Source organism: Scyliorhinus torazame, chromosome 11 (genome assembly GCF_047496885.1).
Source record: "Scyliorhinus torazame isolate Kashiwa2021f chromosome 11, sScyTor2.1, whole genome shotgun sequence".
NCBI lineage: Eukaryota > Metazoa > Chordata > Chondrichthyes > Carcharhiniformes > Scyliorhinidae > Scyliorhinus > Scyliorhinus torazame.
Genome location: NC_092717.1, coordinates 229,962,797 through 229,981,166, shown reverse-complemented (window position 1 = coordinate 229,981,166; position 18,370 = coordinate 229,962,797). Strand labels below are relative to the sequence as shown.

Genomic DNA, 18,370 nt, shown 5'->3' with positions numbered 1-18,370 from the left:
TTGATTCTTCTGACTCGTGTCTCTAGAACGCTCACACCTCATGCTGTCTCGGTCCAACAGTGTGAAATTCCTCCTGTACATCCCTCTGCCTCACCAGCTCCTTTTAAACCCCATCTCTTCAGGCAAGCTTCTGGTCACCCAGTGTTAAGCTCTTTCTTTGGCACATCTTCATTTCTTTTCCGCTTGCCTTTGTGAAGTACCTTGCCGTTGTCTCTTTTTGATGAAGCCACTGCATAACTGCAGAGTGTCATTGTTAATTGTGATTTTAAACAAAGCGATTTGATTCCAAAGCAACTAGTGTGATTGGATTGACTGGTGTAAACAACCATGTGTGCAAGGATTGTACAGTAGATTGGCTTTAGCTGCAGCTTTTAACTCTGTTGCGCGCAGTAAAAGCTATGCCTTGTTGGTTGCTGCAATGTGTTGGGAAACAAAATCTATATTATGTTTGTTTTTGCTTTCTAGATAAAGGAGAAACAAGACGGTGTACAGAACCAGAGGTAAGCAATGGCTAAAATGCTCAACTATCATCTGCAAGCAAGGATGTGCTGATAATTGTTTATTCCTCTTTCCTTTCTGAGCTTGATTATATCTAAACTCCAATTCTTGCTCCATGGTCGGTGATGTGCAGATTTGTGAATCCATTTCAAAGGGGAGAACTTCTTTGCACCATGTCAAGAGGAAATGGAAGTATTAGTGATAATTTTGACTTGGTTTGATAGCATTAATGGGCATCTCAGCTGCTTAGTATACCATGGAACAAGAGTAGTCCATTCAGCCCCTCAAGCCTATACCAACATGCCTGATCTGTATCCTAATTCTAGTTACCTGACCTGGCTCCATGGATGGGATTTTCCAGCCCTCCCTCCTGGTGGGACCTTCTGGTCCTGTCGAGGTGACCCACTGCCGTGGGTTCCCTAGCGGCGGATGGTGTGAACAATGAAAATGAAAATCGCTTATTGTCACAAGTAGGCTTCAAATGAAGTTACTGTGAAAAGCCCCTAGTCGCCACATTCCGGCGCCTGTTCGGGGAGGCTGTTACGGGAATTGAACTGTGCTGCTGGCCTGTCTTGGTCTGCTTTCAAAGCCAGCGATTTAGCCCTGTGCTAAACAGCCCCATGGAGAACCCCCATTGACAGCGGTGGGACCAGAAGATCCAACCGCCGATCAAATGCGGACTGCCTCCTCCACCACGTTTTCGCCCAGAGGGTGGTGGGAGTTTGGAACTCACTGCCTGAAAGGGCGGTGGAGGCAGAAACACTCATAACGTTTAAGAAGTATTTTGATGTGCACTTGCGATGCCAAGGCGCACGAGGCTACGGATGAAGTGCTGGAAAATTAGAATACTTAGGTGGTTGTTTTTGACTGGCTCAGGCGCGATGGGCTAACAGGATGCAAATAGGTGGCAGATGCAGAAGAATAATATATTTTGGAATGAAGTTCAGGAAATGGAAATATATCTTCAGATCTTATGAAGAGTAGAGATGCTGATCCTTGGTTTTTAATCCAGGCATATATAATTTAAAAGCCAGGGGCTCATAGAGCCCTGTGTGTAGTTCTGGTTGCTAAATTATAAAAAGGACCAAGAGTCACTGCAGAGGGCACAAGTAAGATTTACAAGGATGATACAAGAAATAAGTGGGTAGTGCATCGGGAAAGGATTCTCTTGCTGAGTCTCTTCTCTTTTGAAAATATGGATAACCAAATAGAGGCCTTTAAGTAGAATGGATACAGAGAAAAGGTTTCCTCTTGTGGGGAGGAGCATAACGGGGCTGTTTAGCACAGGGCTAAATCGCTGGCTTTGAAAGCAGACCAAGGCAGGCCAGCAGCACGGTTCGATTCCCGTAACAGCCTCCCCGAACAGGCGCCGGAATGTGGCGACTAGGGGCTTTTCACAGTAACTTCATTTGAAGCCTACTTGTGACAATAAGCGATTTTCATTTCATTTCATTTCAACTAGAAGTCATCAGTATTTGATAGTCAGCAAGAAATCCAATAGGGAATTCAGAAGAAAATTCCCCGCCCAAAGAGTTGGAGAATGTGGAATTCGCTGCCAGGATAGATGCATTTGAGGGGAAGCTAGACAAGCATTTGAAGGAGAAGGGAATCGAGGTTTACAATGATAGATTTAGGTGCAGCATTGGCTGGTTGGGTGGGATGGCCAGTTTCAATGCTGCATATCCTATACAACAGTGAACGTTTACAAGATGTTATTCAGGCTACAGTTGGAGTTATATGTAAGGCTATGTGACGGGCTGTAAAACAAATAGACAGTTGCGGCTGAGAGCAGGTTGGTGAGCGTGCCTCTGCACCGTATGTAATGGTGTCCCCTCAATCCCTTCAGGCTAACAGTTAGAATTGACTCCAGTGATTCAGTAAGGCCACAATATTGCTTGTATCATGGCAACAATAAATTACCAGTCAACTAGGACAAAACTATGCAAAGTCTTTCTGTGCCAGTTTAAAGATTGCCCGTGTGGCACGAGTGTGCAGCAGTGGAGTGTGTCGGCAGAGTTAGCATTAACACATTCTTTGTCTTCCATTTCCTTTTTCATGAGCAAAGACAAGACTGCTGCCAGAAAGTTTGCATTTTCCCAGGCCCGCTCTTGGCTTTTATCTCCGTGTGAAACTTTCCATTCTTGTTATTTTATTATTCAGTTTTTTGATCATTAGTCACTACGCAGAGAAAAATATGTGGAGGCAAATATTTTAGAATGAGTGACACCGGCCGAGAATTGAACATTTTATTGCACATATAACGATGTGGTGCAATTGAGATAGTGACCATACAGTGAAATGCTTAAACTTATTCCCATACTCTAAAAATTAAAGTTAAATAATTTTTTGCAATAAAACTGCTTTTTGGTTTTGGAAGGTATTTTTGTTCAGAATCTGTAATATGGTGAAGCATTGATAGAAAAAAAGACACGGAATAGCTGATATAACCAGTCCAGTTTGTGATCGGAACCCATGGGCGGGATTTACCAGTTTCATTGCACCTGATTTGGTGACACCACGAGGCTGTTAATCTCGCGAGATTCATGATGCTTAAGGCCTCTCGCGAGATTATTTTTTTAAAAGAAATTTAGAGTAGCCAATTATTTTTCTTTTCCAATTAAGGGCAATTTAGTGTGGCCAATCCACCTAACCAGCACATCTTTGGGTTGTGGGGGTGAAACCTACGCAGACATGGGGAGAATGTGCAAACTCCACACGGACAGTGACCCAGGGCCGGGATTTAAACCTGGGTCCTCAGCGTCGCAGTTCCAGCGCTAACCACTGCGCCACATGCCGTCCCCTCTCGCGCGATTCTTGACGCTTGAGACATCTCACGAGATTCACGGATGGGAGGTTTGAGTGGAACATGAACTCTGGTGTAGACCAGTTGGGCTGCACGGTTTGCCTTGTGTTACAGACTCTATTTAATTCTATGTAACGTCCACCTTTGCTCTGTTAGATTTGCTTCTTTTCCTGTTAGTTATAAGTATAGGTCTCTAGAGAGTGACATAGACATCAGAATTCCCCAGACTGTTGTCAGCATCTGTCTTGCCAATGATATTTAGTGCGTAATTTATTCTGCAATATTAATGATCGATCTGTTTGGGACTAATAGGGTGGAAGTAACATTTTAGAGCAGGCGTGATGGTTGTGATGTTGAAGAATGAGCTTATTACTTTTACTTCCAACACTGTGTGTTTGCCTGAACGGTGGATAAAAGTGACCAGACTCACCCACTGGTGGCACAGGTTATAAGAGGCTTGTGTTCTGCTCCTTCAAAAGCTTTGTGCCAATGTATAGGCAAATGATTAACCCTAAGCTGTTATTAATGCTGCACTTGTTCTATAAGAAGTTATCCATTGTGAAAAAATCATATATTTGCATTCGAGCAACTTGTGTTTATATAGAACCTTGAGCATTGAAAAGCATCCCAAGGTGCTCCTCCAATGGTGTGATGAAAATATATATATTCATAAATACATTAATGTTTAATGTGTGTGTATTACATACGCATTACAAAGATATTTTGTTGCAAAAATAATCTATGTTAGGCTGCACCTATCCATTACATTCTTGCTAATTAGGCCAACAAAAGCTGGGGATTTTATTTCTTCGATAACACAACCTGGGTCAGTGTGAAGGGTGTCCGTGTTTGCTTGTCTGCATTTCCCTTGGCCTGGATCCTCTGTCTGCGAATCCCTTGACAATTTAATATTAAAAATGCATGTTGGCAAAGCTTGATGTGAGTCTTAAACTGGAAATTAAGACTGAAAATGAGATTGAACAGCAGCTTGCCCATATGCCCCGAACAGATTTTCCTGCCGTCACTTTCCGTTAACTTCCAAGTTGTAACTTGCTCCAGCATTTGAGAGTCTTTCCCCCACATATATGGCTGAAGTCCAACTTTCCTGTGCTTTGTTCCCAAGGACCCAGGCCCACCCAACTCTGCCCAATCCCTGTAACCTAACCTGCGCACCCCTGGACACTATGGGCAATTTAACATGGCTTTTGTCAATTAATTTTCTCTTAATGAGCCAGATGGGTTTTTATGACAATTGATTCATGGCCACCATTGCTAAGATTGTCTTTTCAAATCCAGATTATTACTTTAGTTTAAATTCCACTAGATGCCATAGTGCGATTTGAACCCTTTCCCCCAGAACATTAGCCTGGGCTCCTGGATTACTAGTCCAATAACATTATCACCATGCCATCTCCTTCCCTTAACTAGTAATGGGAACCAATGTAAGTCAGATGGAGGTTTAGGGATTGGCATGGCAAGTGATCAGGGCAGCATTTTGTAACAGTCCAGCTGTTGAAGATCCCTTGGGCCTGCAGCTGTGCTTGACTTTTCTCCCTGTTTCCAACCACTGGGCTTTGGATAGGGGTGATCCTGCACTGTGGAGGGGGGTTGGGTGGGGCTATACCAGATATACTCCTGGAGGTGACCTTGCCCCTCTCAGCGCCCCACTCCCACGCTGTTGCCATTGACCACCTAACATGTCCCTCCTGACGTCACACACCTTTCCCCACCAATCGGAGAGCCAACTGGATGGTTCTTGACTGTCAGTCAGACAGCCCTTTCCTCAATCTGATATTTTTCATAGCTAATAGATAAATGTATTCAAAGAAACACGACAATGTTTTATTGTTCTCCTAAGTTTTTCTTAGCCATTCTTAGGATGTGAGCGTATTGTCAAAGCTAGCATTTCTAGCGCATTACCAATTGTCCTTGAGCCGCTGCCTTTTAAAAAATAAATTTAGAGTACCCAATTCATTTTTTCCAATTAAGGGGCAATTTAGCGTGGCCAATCCACCTACACTGCACACCTTTGGGTTGTGGGGGCGAAACCCACTCAAACACGGGGAGAATGTGCAAACTCCACACGGACCCAGAGCCGGGACCGAACCTGGGACCTCGGCGCCGTGAGGCAGCAATGCTAACCACGGCACCACCGTGCTGCCCTTCTTGCCAACTGTGTTCTCAGGAGTGTCCTGGACATGAGTCTTTAATTCCCAGAGCCTCGGGCAATCCTGTAGGATAGGTAACCCCTGGAGATGTTCATCTGGCCTCAGTTGATGAACTGAATCTGGAAATGGAGCTGATTTTAGGCCATTGCAGATAGCAAGCGCTTCAAGTGCTTTGCAGTGAATCTTGGAGTAGGGAATGGGAAAATCGTCCCTCATGCATTTGGATTTTCTGTCCATTAATTCACTGGGTTTGTGTTGCAGAATCTTCCTGTATTCCAAACTGAACATCTCCTTCAAACAACATAATCTACAGAAAGCAGAGTTTTAGAGTCGGAATTAAGCCTCAATTTAGTGTGTGATGCAGATAAATGCCTGTGGTTTAAAAACAAGTTCAGAGGTGTTTAGTCCGAATGCATCAAGCTTTTATATGGGAGTAGCACTAGTTAGAAACTACATCTGACACCGTTTAATGAACAAGCCTGAATTACTTTGGAGAAATGAGTATGGGTGTGGAGGGGAGTTCCTTTCCTGAATATTAATTGGCTGTTGAGATTGGCAAATCACATCATTATTTTTTCCATTGCTGGAATTCAGCGGAGGCAAGATTTACCGAATTTCACAAAGGCGTACGTCTTTGCAGGGAATGCAGCCTGAAGCTAGCTGTGGATTCAGTTCAAAATATAGTTCATTGGCTGATGAGCACTTTGAAGTGTCTCAAAAGGTGCTACATAAATGCAAGTTTACTTTTCAGGTACCGGGTATTGTCATAATTAAGCTGTACAGACATGCTGAAGTTAAAATAAAAAACGTAATGACCCTCAAGTATAGGTTTAGGGCTATGAGAGGGTGGAATAGCAGAGTTTGTATGCAACAACATTAACCTTCCTTGTTTTTTGCATTTATTTAGCACCTTCAATCATCTCCCAAAATGCTTTACTGCCACCAGAACACTTTTGAGATGCAGTCCCTGTTGTAATCTAGGGGAATGTGGAATCAATTTGCATGCAGCAAGCTCCCACAAACAATGTGATCATGAGCAGATAATCTTTTTTTTTTTAGTGAGGTGGGTCGGAATTCTCAGAAGAGAGATGGCTTTAAAATAAACATCACAATAAAAATAAAATGCAGATGCTGAGAATGTGAAATAAAAAGTAAAAGTTCAAACAATTCAGCAGGGGACAGTTTTCATTGCCCGCTTGCTCGACTTTCTGGTTCACTCTGCTCGTCAATAACACCGGACATGCGACAATAATCACCGATAAGTTTTTCGTAGTTGTAAAAACTCCTCTTTCCTATCTTATGTTGTGTGTGTGTGTCTGTATGGAATTGCGACCATTCGCTGGCTTTGAATGTATGAATGAACAATACTTCTGGTTTAACTCTGAAGGGAGTTTGCTACTAGTCACTTCAAATACTGACCCCTTAAACCAAGAGCTTGTAGAATTACAATACGGCCTTTTAACAAAATTAAAACACTCTGCTTACGGAGAGAAAGCAAGGGAGTTCAGGATTGCCTTTATTCCCTGGCCATTACAATTGAAGTTATATAAATTGTTAGTTCTGTGTGGAGGTCCCTGCTAATTTTCTGCTTTAGTGCACGTGGAAATTTGGGCCTTTTTTTTTTAAACCCAGCCTTAGAATCAGCATCTCAATTGGAGATTGAATGGATAAAGTGAAATCCATTGATCTTACCATGGGCAAGATCTCTGACAATTCTGCCAGCATCGGTCCAGCAGTAGCAATGGCATTGACACCAGCACTTGTTCGATGTGAGTGTTCTTTTAGCATTCCATCAGTAAACAAATTGCACTTTGCTGCCCACCCTCCATTCAAACCTACTTCAGTAAATCTGACATTACTGTAGCAATAATACAGCACAGAAGGGGGCCATTCAGCCCATCTTGTCCATGCCGACCCAAAGACATCCAGGTGCCCTTTCTAATCCCATTTTCCTGTACCCGGCCCACAGCCCTGCAGTTTACAGAACTTAAGGTGTAGATCCAGGCACTTTTAAAAATAGTTTAGGGTCTCTGCCTCCACCACCCACTCGGGCAGCGAATTCCAGACACCCACCGCCCTCGGTGTAAAAAGATTTTCCTCATGTCGCCGTTAATCCTTCTGCCACTTAGCTTAAATCTATGAACCCTGGTTTTTGAACTTTCTGCCAACGGAAACAGGTTCCTCCTATCACTACCCCTCACAATTTTGTACACCTCAATCATGTCACCCCTCCGCCTTCTCTGTTCCAAGGACAACACCCCACTCCTTCCTCGTAGCTTCAATTCTCCATCCTTGGCAACATTCTAGTAAACCCTCTCTGCACTCTCACCAGAAAAATTACATCCTTCCTGTAAAGTGGTGACCAGAACTGAGCACAGTACTCCATTTGTGGCCTCACCAGTGTCTTATACAGTTCCATCATTATATCCCTACATTTGTATTCTATACTGAAGGAGGGCACGCCATATGCCATCTTTACAACCGTATCTACCTTTACTGCTACTTTTAGGGACCTGTGCGCTTGTACACCAAGATGGTACTTCATCTATCCCACGTAGTATATTCCCAATTATTGTTTAACCTCCCGAAATGCATTACCTCACATTTTTCTGAGCTGCACTCCATCTGCCACTTTCCTGCCCTCTCCACCAACCCATCTATTTGGAGCTGACAGCTTTCCTCTACGTGGCCAATTTCTGTGTCGCCTGCAAATTTCCCAAACGTGCCCCCCCCCCCCCAAAACCCCATGTCCAACTCGTTAATGTATAAAATAAACAACAATGACCACAACACTAAGTCCTGTGGAACACCACTTGAAATAGCTTTCCATTCGCAAGATCACAAGGCCATAAGATTCAGGAGCAGAATTAGGCCACTCGGCCCATCGAGTCTGCTCTGCCATTCAATTATGGCTGATATATTCCTCACCCCCATTATCCTGCCTTCTCCCCATTATTCCTGATCTCCATATTAATCAAGAAATCTCCTTATTAATCAAGAGCACCAGATTTGTGCTGCCACCTACGCGGCTGCAGACCAAGAGCTGGATGGTGAAATCATACAGAATCGTTCTTTCTTAGAATATCAGAACTAGGAGCAGGAGTAGGCAATTTAACCTCTTGAGTCTGCTCCACCGTTCAACACGATCAGGGCTAATATCATCGTGACCTCACCCCCACCATCCTGCCCGTTCTCCATAACCCTTCAACCCATTACCAATTAAAAATCTGTCTAACTCCTCCTTAAATTTACTCACTGTCCCTGCATCCACCGCACTCTGGGGTGGTGAATTCCACAGATTCACAACCCCTTGGGAGAAGTAGCTTCTCCTTATCCCTGTTTTAAGTTTGCTCCCCCTTATCCTGAGCCTATGACCTCTCGTTCTGGAATCCCCCACCAGAGGAAGCATCCATTCCATATCTAGTATATCTCTACCGTTTATCATCTTGTATACCTCAATTTGATCTCCCCTCATTCTTCTAAATTCTAGAACGCATAGGCCTAAACTGCTCAATCTCTCTTCATACGACAAACCCCTCATCTCTGGAATCAGTACAGTGAACCTCCTCTGCACTGCCTCCAATGCATGGGCAGCCATCAGCAATTATCCTTTGTTTCCTGTTACTAAGCCAATTTTGGATCCTATTCACCACATTACCCTGTATCCGATGGGCGTTTACTCTTTTGACCAGTCTGCCACGTGGGACCTTGTCAAATGTCTGACTAAAATTTATACAACATCCACTGCACTACCCTCATCGCTCCTCCTTGTCATTTCGTTGAAGAATTCAATACCTCAGAGTCTGTGAATGAGGCAATGGCTTTAAGATCTAGGAGATCTGCAGCTGGTCATGCTCACATCATTGGCTGCAGCATTAGTGAAATTATTTTAAAATTGGAGGTTATTTTATTGCAGAATTCTTTCTTTTTGGTGAGGGGGATTTTCCTGTTTGTTTTAGGTTTGTAAATGCCAGAGTTTTCCTGCAATGTCCAACACCAGCTCTGAAATGTTGGACTGTATGAAGTAAGCTGGAAACTGAAACATGGATTAATTGAACATTTTCTTTTTGAGAGAAATGGAACACCATTTCTTGAGGCATTCTGGTAGGGGCCTCATTATGTTCGGTCGCAGTGATTTTAATGCTGGTCAGGTGCACCCTGGGCTTTATTGCCTGATGCTAAATTTGGATCGAATGGCACTGATTTCTAACAATGGCTCTTCTTTCTAATCAAATCTTAATTTTGGGATTTATTTTATTTCCTAGGTTTTAACAATCTTCTTTTTTCAGAAGAAGTGTGTGTTATTGGATAGGTCAGGATTTATTGCCCATCACTAATTGCCCTTGAGAATCATACACTCATAGAATTTATAGTGCAGAAGGAGGCCATTCGACCCATTGAATCTGCACCGGCCCTTGGAAAGAGCACCCGACTTTAAGCTCATAGCTCCACCCTATCCCCTTAACCCAATAACCCCACCCAACCATTTTTAGACACTAAGGGCAGTTTAGCATGGCCAATCCACCTAACCTGCACATCTTCGGACTGTGGGAGGAAACCGGAGCACCCGGAGGAAACCCACGCAGACACGGGGAGAACGTGCAGACTCCGCACAGACAGTGACCCAAGCCGGGTATCGAACCTGGGACACTGAAGCTGTGAAGCAACAGTGCAACCGTGCCTCCTGGGTGTGATGAGCTGCCTTCATGAACCACTGCTTGTGATACGGATGCACCAGTGTGCTGTTAGGGAGGGAGTTCTAGGATTTTGACACAGTGACACTAAAGGAATGATTATATATTTCCAAGTCAGGATGGTGAGTGGCTTGGAGGGGAACTTGCAGGTGGTGATGTTCCCGTGCACCTGCAGTCCTTGTCCTTCTAGGTGGTAGAGGTCATGGGTTTGGAACGTACTGTCGTCGGAGCCTTGGTGAGTTGCTCCAGTGTATCTTTTTTAAAAAAAATAAAATATTTATTAAAGTTTTTTAACACAATTTTTCTCCCTTACAAACAATAACCCCCGCCCCCCCCCCCCCTTCGTAACAAAAAAAACCGAGAAATCGCGCAGAGCAAGATATATACATGGCAAAATGATATATTTACACAGCTTTGTACACTGGCCCTCACCCGTACGTGCCAGTTTCCCCAACCCTTCATGTTATCACTTGCTCATCCACCCTCCCAGGCAGTCCCCCTCCAGTGTATCTTGCAGATGGTACAGGCTGCTGCGAGTGTGCGTCAGTGGTGGCAGAAGCTGACGTTGAAGGTGCTGGATTTAGTGTCAATCAAGTGGGCAGCTTTGTCCTGGATGGTGTTGAGCTTCTTGAGTGTTGTTGGAGCTGCACTCATCCAGGCAAGTGGAGAGTATTCCACCACACTCCTGACTTAACCTTGTAAATAGTGAACTGGTTTTGGGGAGTCAAGAGTGAGTTACTCTCCGCAGAATTCCAAGCCTCCTTGAATCCATTTTATTTATATGGTTGCACCAATTCAGTTTCTAGTCAATGGCAACCCCCAGGATGTTGATAGTGGGGGATTCAGTGATGGAAGGGTAACTGAATGTCAAGGTAGTTGGTTAGATTCTCTTGTGTTAGAGGTGCCCCTGCCACTTGTGTAGCATGTATGTTACTTGCTTCTTGTCAGCCTGCACCAGAATGTTGTCCAGGTCTCCCTGCACAAGGACACAGACTGCTTCAGTATCGGAGGAATCACGAAGGAGAATAATCACTGTGCGATTATCGACAAGCATCTCAATTTATGACCTTATAACGGAGGGAAGGCTTGAATGGGTATTTAAAAACATGGGGAAATCCTGTCAGGCACAAAAATGCCAACCCTACTCACTAAGTGGCAGCCCCTGATGACTTTCCCTTTTCAACAACTTACAATGTTTGCTCCTGGAGGGGAAATAAAAACCTAATAAAGCATCTTGTGTCATTCCTCCGTATTTGTGCTCCGAGACACCTGTGATTGGGACATTAAAGATCAGGGAAACTCGGACACGGTGCTTTCTGCGTGTTATTATTTTGCGCCCACAATTCCATGTACCTTTACACCTGTCTGATTGATCCATGCATCCGAATGCATCTCAGAGCATTGGAATAGCTTCACTCCCAGGCTGTTGATCTGCCATTACACTGGGCAAGATTTTCCAGCCATTCCCTTTGGCGAGTTCACCGCGTCCTGCCCATGGCCCTGGCGGTCTAGCATGCAAGCAACGGGAAACCCCGTTGACAGCGGCGGGGCCAGAAGATCCATTGTTTCCAAATGGGTTAAAAAGTTTAAGCCCAGTATTTTTCTGTTTCTTTGAATGCATTTTTTGTGGCTTTGGTACAAGTTCAATTAAAAATGGAAAACTTGCACATTCTTAAACATGTTATGCCAATGTGTATGAATCATAGTCAAATGACTTGAAACTTTACTTATCATACTTACAGCAGGGATATAAAACATTTGTTTTTTTCCTGATCATTCACCACATTTGATGCCATTTTCTTTTTAACTCTTCGGCATACATTAATCAGATTGGCAGGAATTCTGGGTGTTGGCAGGCATCATTAAGTTAGCCCCACAAACATGTGTAAGGTTTTTTTGAAAATAGTTCCATGGGATGTGGGCATTTCTGAAAAAGCCAGCACTTGTTGCCCATCCCTAAGTACCCTAGAGAAGGTGGTGATCATGGTCCTGAATGCTTGGAGCCGTGTGTGACTTCCTAATTACCTCCCTGCGCAGGAAATTCCACCCCTTCATGTCTAATTTTAGGAGAAAATTGGGAAATCTCTTTCCAGCTCCACAGGGAAGTATTTCCTTGGCATGGATCAAGTCTCTCACGATCGTGTTGGCGCAGTGAATCGGGAGAATCGGGCGATCAGAACAAATGCTTGTAGAAATCCCGATCTATTTGTTTGCCGACAAGAATCGCTGCGGATGCCACCTGGCCCCCCAGCCGCGCCACGTAATGCGCGCACGAGTGATTCTCCTGAGTCCGGAGAATCGTGGGAACGGCACTGGGCACGATCCCTGTGTAAAAATGGATTCTACGCCCCCACGCCGAACGCGATTTCAGCGTGGGGCTGCAGAGAATCCAGCCCCTAATCTTTCAACCCCCCCTAGCCCTGGGGCGTACTGCAGGCTTTAGACTTCCCCAACTCACCTCTCCCGGGGTCCTCTAGCCCAACCCCCACCTCCAATTGGCAAGAGCCCCCAGGGCATGACCTCTGCCACCAGAGTAACCAGGCACGGCCAGTCTGCCACCCTGGCATTGCCAGTGTGATGGTGCCAGTCTGGCAGTGCCAAGGTGTGCAGGTTCCAGAGGGAGTGCCAGGGTGCTGTCCTGTCCCCGACCAGCCAGGGGTCCAGTGGCCTGGGTGAACTCCCCACCCACTCCCCAGGTGCTTTTACGATTAGTCCAAGTTTGTGTGGACCAGCACTAAACGTTCCCTGGCGAAATCTCCCAGATGAATTCCAGGCCCTGAGTAAATCTGACCTCCCGGGTACTTGAATGAGCCTAATTGCTCATTTAAATATGCAGAGCTGGATCGCGCCCAACGAATCATAGATTCATAGAATTTACAGTGCCGAAGGAGGCCATCCGGCCCATCGAGTTTACACCGGCCCTTGGAAAGAGCAGCCTACTTAAGCCCACACCTCCACCCTATCCCAGTAACCCCACCCAACCTTTTTTGGCCACTAAGGGCAATTTATCATGGCCAATCCACCTAACCTGCACATCTTTGGACTGTGGGAGGAAACCGGAGCACCGGAGGAAACCCACGCAGACACGGGGAGAACGTGCAGACTCCGCACAGACAGTGACCCAAGCCAGAAATCAAATTGGGACCTTGGAGCTGTGATGCAACTGTGCTAACCACAGTGCTACCGTGCTGCCCCATCTTGTGAGATGTTTTGAACGTTGTAAATCTCGCGTGAGGCCTCTCACGAGATTCAATAGCTTCGCCCCCAACACCAAGTTTGGGACGACGAGGCTGCTGAATCGCGCCCCAAATCTTTCATGTTTTCTATTTGCCTCTTGTCAATAAAGTCTGATGTACCTTCCCCTTTTTACTCATGGAACTGTTGTGAGATGTAAATGTTCCTCGTCGCCTCTGAACTTCCTTTGAAATTGGACACCTGAAAAACCACTTACCTCACAATGTAAATTTCAGATCTAACCTATTTATCTGAAACTCAAACCCACCATAATCTCTCATTACAAATGCATCACCCTAACAGCTTTACCCTTTCATCTCTCAGCCCTCACAGACAACCTGTCTCTAGTAACCTTCACCCTGTTTAATAACCCTGGTCTCTCTCTCACACACAGTTTTCTTTAACCTTACAGAAAACATAATCACAAAATAATTGTCAATCTCTCATCACAATTTTCAAATGTCTTGATGTTTCTCAAAAGTGAACAACAGTTCCGCTTTTTAAATAGTGACCACATTCCTTGTACGTTTCATTGGAGCGGATTTATATTGAACATTAATGCCCAGCAGAGTGTCTGTGGCATTTCTTGCAATGCTTTGATGATTTTTTTTGGTTCAGTGAACAAGAGGCACATTTATTTGTCTTGCCAAATTAATAATGAATAGGAAAGAAAATTACTTTATTTTGACAACATCGACACAAATCTTTGCTGGAGTAAATAGGGGAAAAGTGCTTCAAACAGCTTCAGCTGGTGGTGTGGAGCAGTCACAAATCACAGGATACAGATTAAAGATGACCAGATGTAAAGTAGGTTGTTGCAATCTGGAACATGTTATCTGAAAGAACCGTGCAAGAAAATTCAATCGTAACTTTCAGAAGGGGGTCGGTTAAGTACTCGAAGAAGAGACACTGTTGGCTAATTGGATAGCCAATGAACCCCTCCCTTGGTGTATGTGCCCATTATGTTATTAGGAAAGAGCTTCCTATGGCTATGCCGTAGAATGGTTACAGCAAGATGGAGGCCATTCGGCCCATTGTGCTGTACTGGCCGTCTGTCAGAGTAACTCACCTGGTCCCGCCCGCCTGTCCTTTCCCCGTAGCCCTGAAAATTATTTCACTTTGGATAATTATCCCGTCATTCGCTGATTTTAATTTGAGAATGCTTCCCTGTTGCTTGGCAACTCTTGACATTTCGTAGAACCACTGGAAAGCTGGGGAATTGACATGTCTTTAAAATTCACCATGGATCAGACGTGCAGTGCAGATGAGCACTTTAAATTGGGTGACAACTTCACCTGGGCTCAATGAAACCAGTCCAACTGACAGCCACACATTCCTGAGAGTAAACCGAAATGCTGTGAACTGAAATTCCCATTTAATCGAATGAAGGGAATGCACTACGCCCTTCGTATAAATAGCTCCAGTCATCTGATCCTGTTTTACTGTCACGGACCTTGAAAGTCAGCTTTGCTTCTTTGGGAACCGATGACAGATTTCTGATTAGCGAGAGATAGGTGTACCTTTCAAATCAATTTAATTAAGATCGCAGCACCCGTGAATCTAGAGCAGGAGACACGCAGGGTAGGACATTGAAAACTTTAGGTCATTATCGATGAGCACCTCCAGATGAATGATTAATCCATTGTTAGTCCCTGTAGGAACCCATCAACATCAGACCTGAAAACTAATGCCGAACGCAATATATTCTTAACAGATATATTTTTGACAAATTTTTAATTTGCGGCAGTCTCATTACATCTTTATTTCTCAAATGAAACTAACACAGTGGTTAGCACTGTTGCTTCACAGCTCCAGGGTCCCGGGTTCGATCCCCGGCTTGGGTCACTGCCTGTGTGGAGTCTGCACGTTCTCCCCGTGTCTGCGTGGGTTTCCTCCGGGTGCTCCGGTTTCCTCGCACAAGTCCCGAAAGACGTGCTGTTAGATAATTTGAACATTCTGAATTCTCCCTCCGTGTACCCGAATAGGCACTGGAATGTGGTGACTAGGGGCTTTTCACAGTAACTTCATTGTAAGCTTACTTGTGACAATAAAGATTATTATTATTATAATACGTTAGGAAGTGGAGCTTCATGGAGTAGTTGAGAGGATTAGCATACTTGCTGCAGCAGTTGGTGAGCTTGTACCTTGAGTACTGCATATAGTCTGGTCTCCATATTTAAGGAGGAATATACTCGCGCTGGAGGCAATTTGGAGAAGATTCACTAGTTTGGTGTCCGAGATGAAGGTATTATTTTATGACGAAAGGTCCAGCAGGATGGGCCTATACTCACTGGAGCTTAGAAGGATAAAAAACTATCTTATTGACACAGATAAGATTCTGAAAGGACTTGGCAGGGGAGGTTCTTTGAGAATGTTCCCCTGCCTGGGGGAATTTGCAATCAAGTGTCGTGTTGTGTCAGGTACACTGCCTGCAACTGGATGCAGCTTAGATCAAAAAGATACTCCAGACCTCGAAATTAGTTCAATCAGGTTTATTGAACTAATAGCACAATTAGCACAGTTCTCTGTGAGTTCGACTCTCTGCTAACTTAAGTGTGGTTACTCTGTCTGACTGGACCAGACTAGCTCTTAGCCACGTGGTGGAGGTGTGAGATTGTAACAACACCCTTGACTGACTCTCTAGATGTTCATCAGTGGAAAGAGGCGGAGTGAGAGTGCCTCGTGTCTTTTATAGACAGATCCCACCCCTGAGTGTCCTGCCTGCTTATTGGTCATGTCCTGTTCTCTGTGTCCATTAGCTGCTTTTCTGTGCCTGCCTGTATATCATTATATGTGTGTCTGCATATCATGAAATCAAGTGCCAAAGTTTCAAAATAAGGCACCTCCCATTTAAACTGGTTATGAGGAGGAATGTTTTCTCTGAGGCTCATTAATCGTTGGAATTCTTTATCTCAGAAACCTGTGCAGGTTGGCTCGTTTAATATACTCAAGGCTGAGAAAAACAGTTCCTTAAGCTGTATGCGAGTTAAGGGTTATGAGGAACAGGAGCGAGCATGTGGAATCGGGGTTGAAGATCAGCCATGATCTTATTGAAGAGCGGAGTAGGCCCGAGGGGGTGTATGGCTGAACCCTGCTCCTATTTTCTTGCATGTTTAAGCAGGAGCTAGATATGGTCATGAGGGAGAAAAGAATAGAAGGTGCTGAGTTAGATGAAGTGGGGTGGGGGGAGGAGGGGTGGGTGGGGAATTAAGACTGCCGTAGACTAGCTGAGCTAATAGTTTGTTTCTGGGCTGCTGCTCCTACGTAATTCTGTTCAAGTAGTAAGCTACAGTTCACCGCTGGTTCAGTTTCCATCATAGACTAAGGCTGCGATTCTCCGGGGCTGCTAGGATTCCCGATGGCCTGTTGAATTAGACCAGAGCCGGCGACAGCCTAATTAAAATTGATTTCCATTAATTTAAATATCATTCCTGAGTTTGAGGCCGGATTCTCCGACTCCCGGTATGTGGGGGAGACACCAAAGGGTTACACCACATCAGGGGGCAGACCTTCAACTACAACTTGACAATCAGGGGGAAGACCTTCAACTGCAACTTGACATGCTGAAAGACAGTTTAATGACTTTCTAAGTACAGAGAGAAGACCTGCCACGTGACCCACATCCCAGGAGAGACCCCTGACCTGAGCCCCTCCAGCTCAGCCTGAACACTCCCCCTCCCTCGACTCCCACTTCCCCTGAAGGACCCCCCTTGGCACCCTGGAGGTAAGTGTAGAGAGGGTATTTGCCCCCTTGTTTCCCCCCTTAAAGCCCATGGCACCAGGCTGGCACTGCCAAGGGGTGGGGTCTGAAGTGAGGGACTGAGGAAGGCCTAAAGGGGGGCATTTGGCGAGCCCACAATGGGGTGTCGCTCTCTTGGTGGGGGACATGAGGAGCGAGATCTATCTGTGGGTTTGGACCCTGCCCCACTCGGGGCCAGCGCTAAGCTTGCCCCTCTCCAGAAGAGGTGCCTTTGAATCACACCTCAGCAATGCTACCAGTGCCAATGGGAACCACATTGCTTTTCCTGGTGGCGGCAGCACTTAGATTTGATTCGGGAGAAAGACGGAGAGAAACGTGGCCCAAGAACCTGAACTTCTGCAAGTTCTTGGGACCTCCAAGAATGCCTTACGGCCAAAGGGTTACTTTTTAGTTGTAGTAACTGCTTTTGACGACAAATGTAACAAGTTGATTTGTGCGCTGGGAGGTTCCACAAAGAGGGCGTTAGATAAATGATGAAGTAATCTTTTTCGGCACGGATGGTTGCTTGAGGAATGTTGGCCAGGACACCCGGGGAACTTGCCTGCTGTCAGTTGTAGGATGTTGTAAAGATTCGATCCCAGCCCGGGTCACTGCCTGTGTGGAGTTTGCATATTCTCCCGTGTCTGCATGGGTTTCACCCCCATTACCCAAAGATGTGCAGGTTAGGTGGATTGGACTCACTAAATTGCCCTTTCATTGGAAAAATAATTGGGTATACTAAATTTTAATTTAAAAAAAAAAAGATTTATTAAAGATCAACTGTGCTGGATTAACTTGATTGACCTCTTTGCACGGTAGCATTGTGGATAACACAATTGCTTCACAGCTCCGGGGTCCCAGGTTCGATTCCGGCTTGGGTCACTGTCTGTGCGGAGTCTGCACATTCTCCCCGTGTGTACGTGGGTTTCCTCCGGGTGCTCCGGTTTCCTCCCACAGTCCAAAGGCGTGCAGGTTAGGTGGATTGGCCATTATAAATTGCTCTTAGTGTCCAAAATTGCACTTAGTGTTGGGTGGGGTTACTGGGTTATGGGGATAGGGTGGAAGTGTTGACCTTGGGTAGGGTGCTCTTTCCAAGAGCCGGTGCAGACTCGATGGGCCGAATGGCCTCCTTCTGCACTGTAAATTCTATGATAAATTCTATGATAAAGCAATGGAAAGGGTGGATAAGTGTGTATGTTTGGTGTGTATGCAATTTATAAAGCTGTTATTTATG

At 45.1% G+C, this 18,370-nt stretch overlaps 1 protein-coding gene across 5 annotated transcripts in view; it reads left to right on the top strand.

The window, feature by feature from the left end:
- Positions 1–18,370, top strand: part of LOC140385838 (protein spire homolog 1-like) — a 310,369-nt gene that overhangs the window by 58,030 nt on the left and 233,969 nt on the right. For all 5 annotated transcript variants that reach the window (XM_072468412.1, XM_072468413.1, XM_072468414.1 and 2 more), the window contains exon 2: positions 466–500. In XM_072468412.1, coding sequence (XP_072324513.1) covers positions 466–500 — 35 coding nt within the window. The remainder of the gene's footprint in view (positions 1–465; positions 501–18,370) is intronic.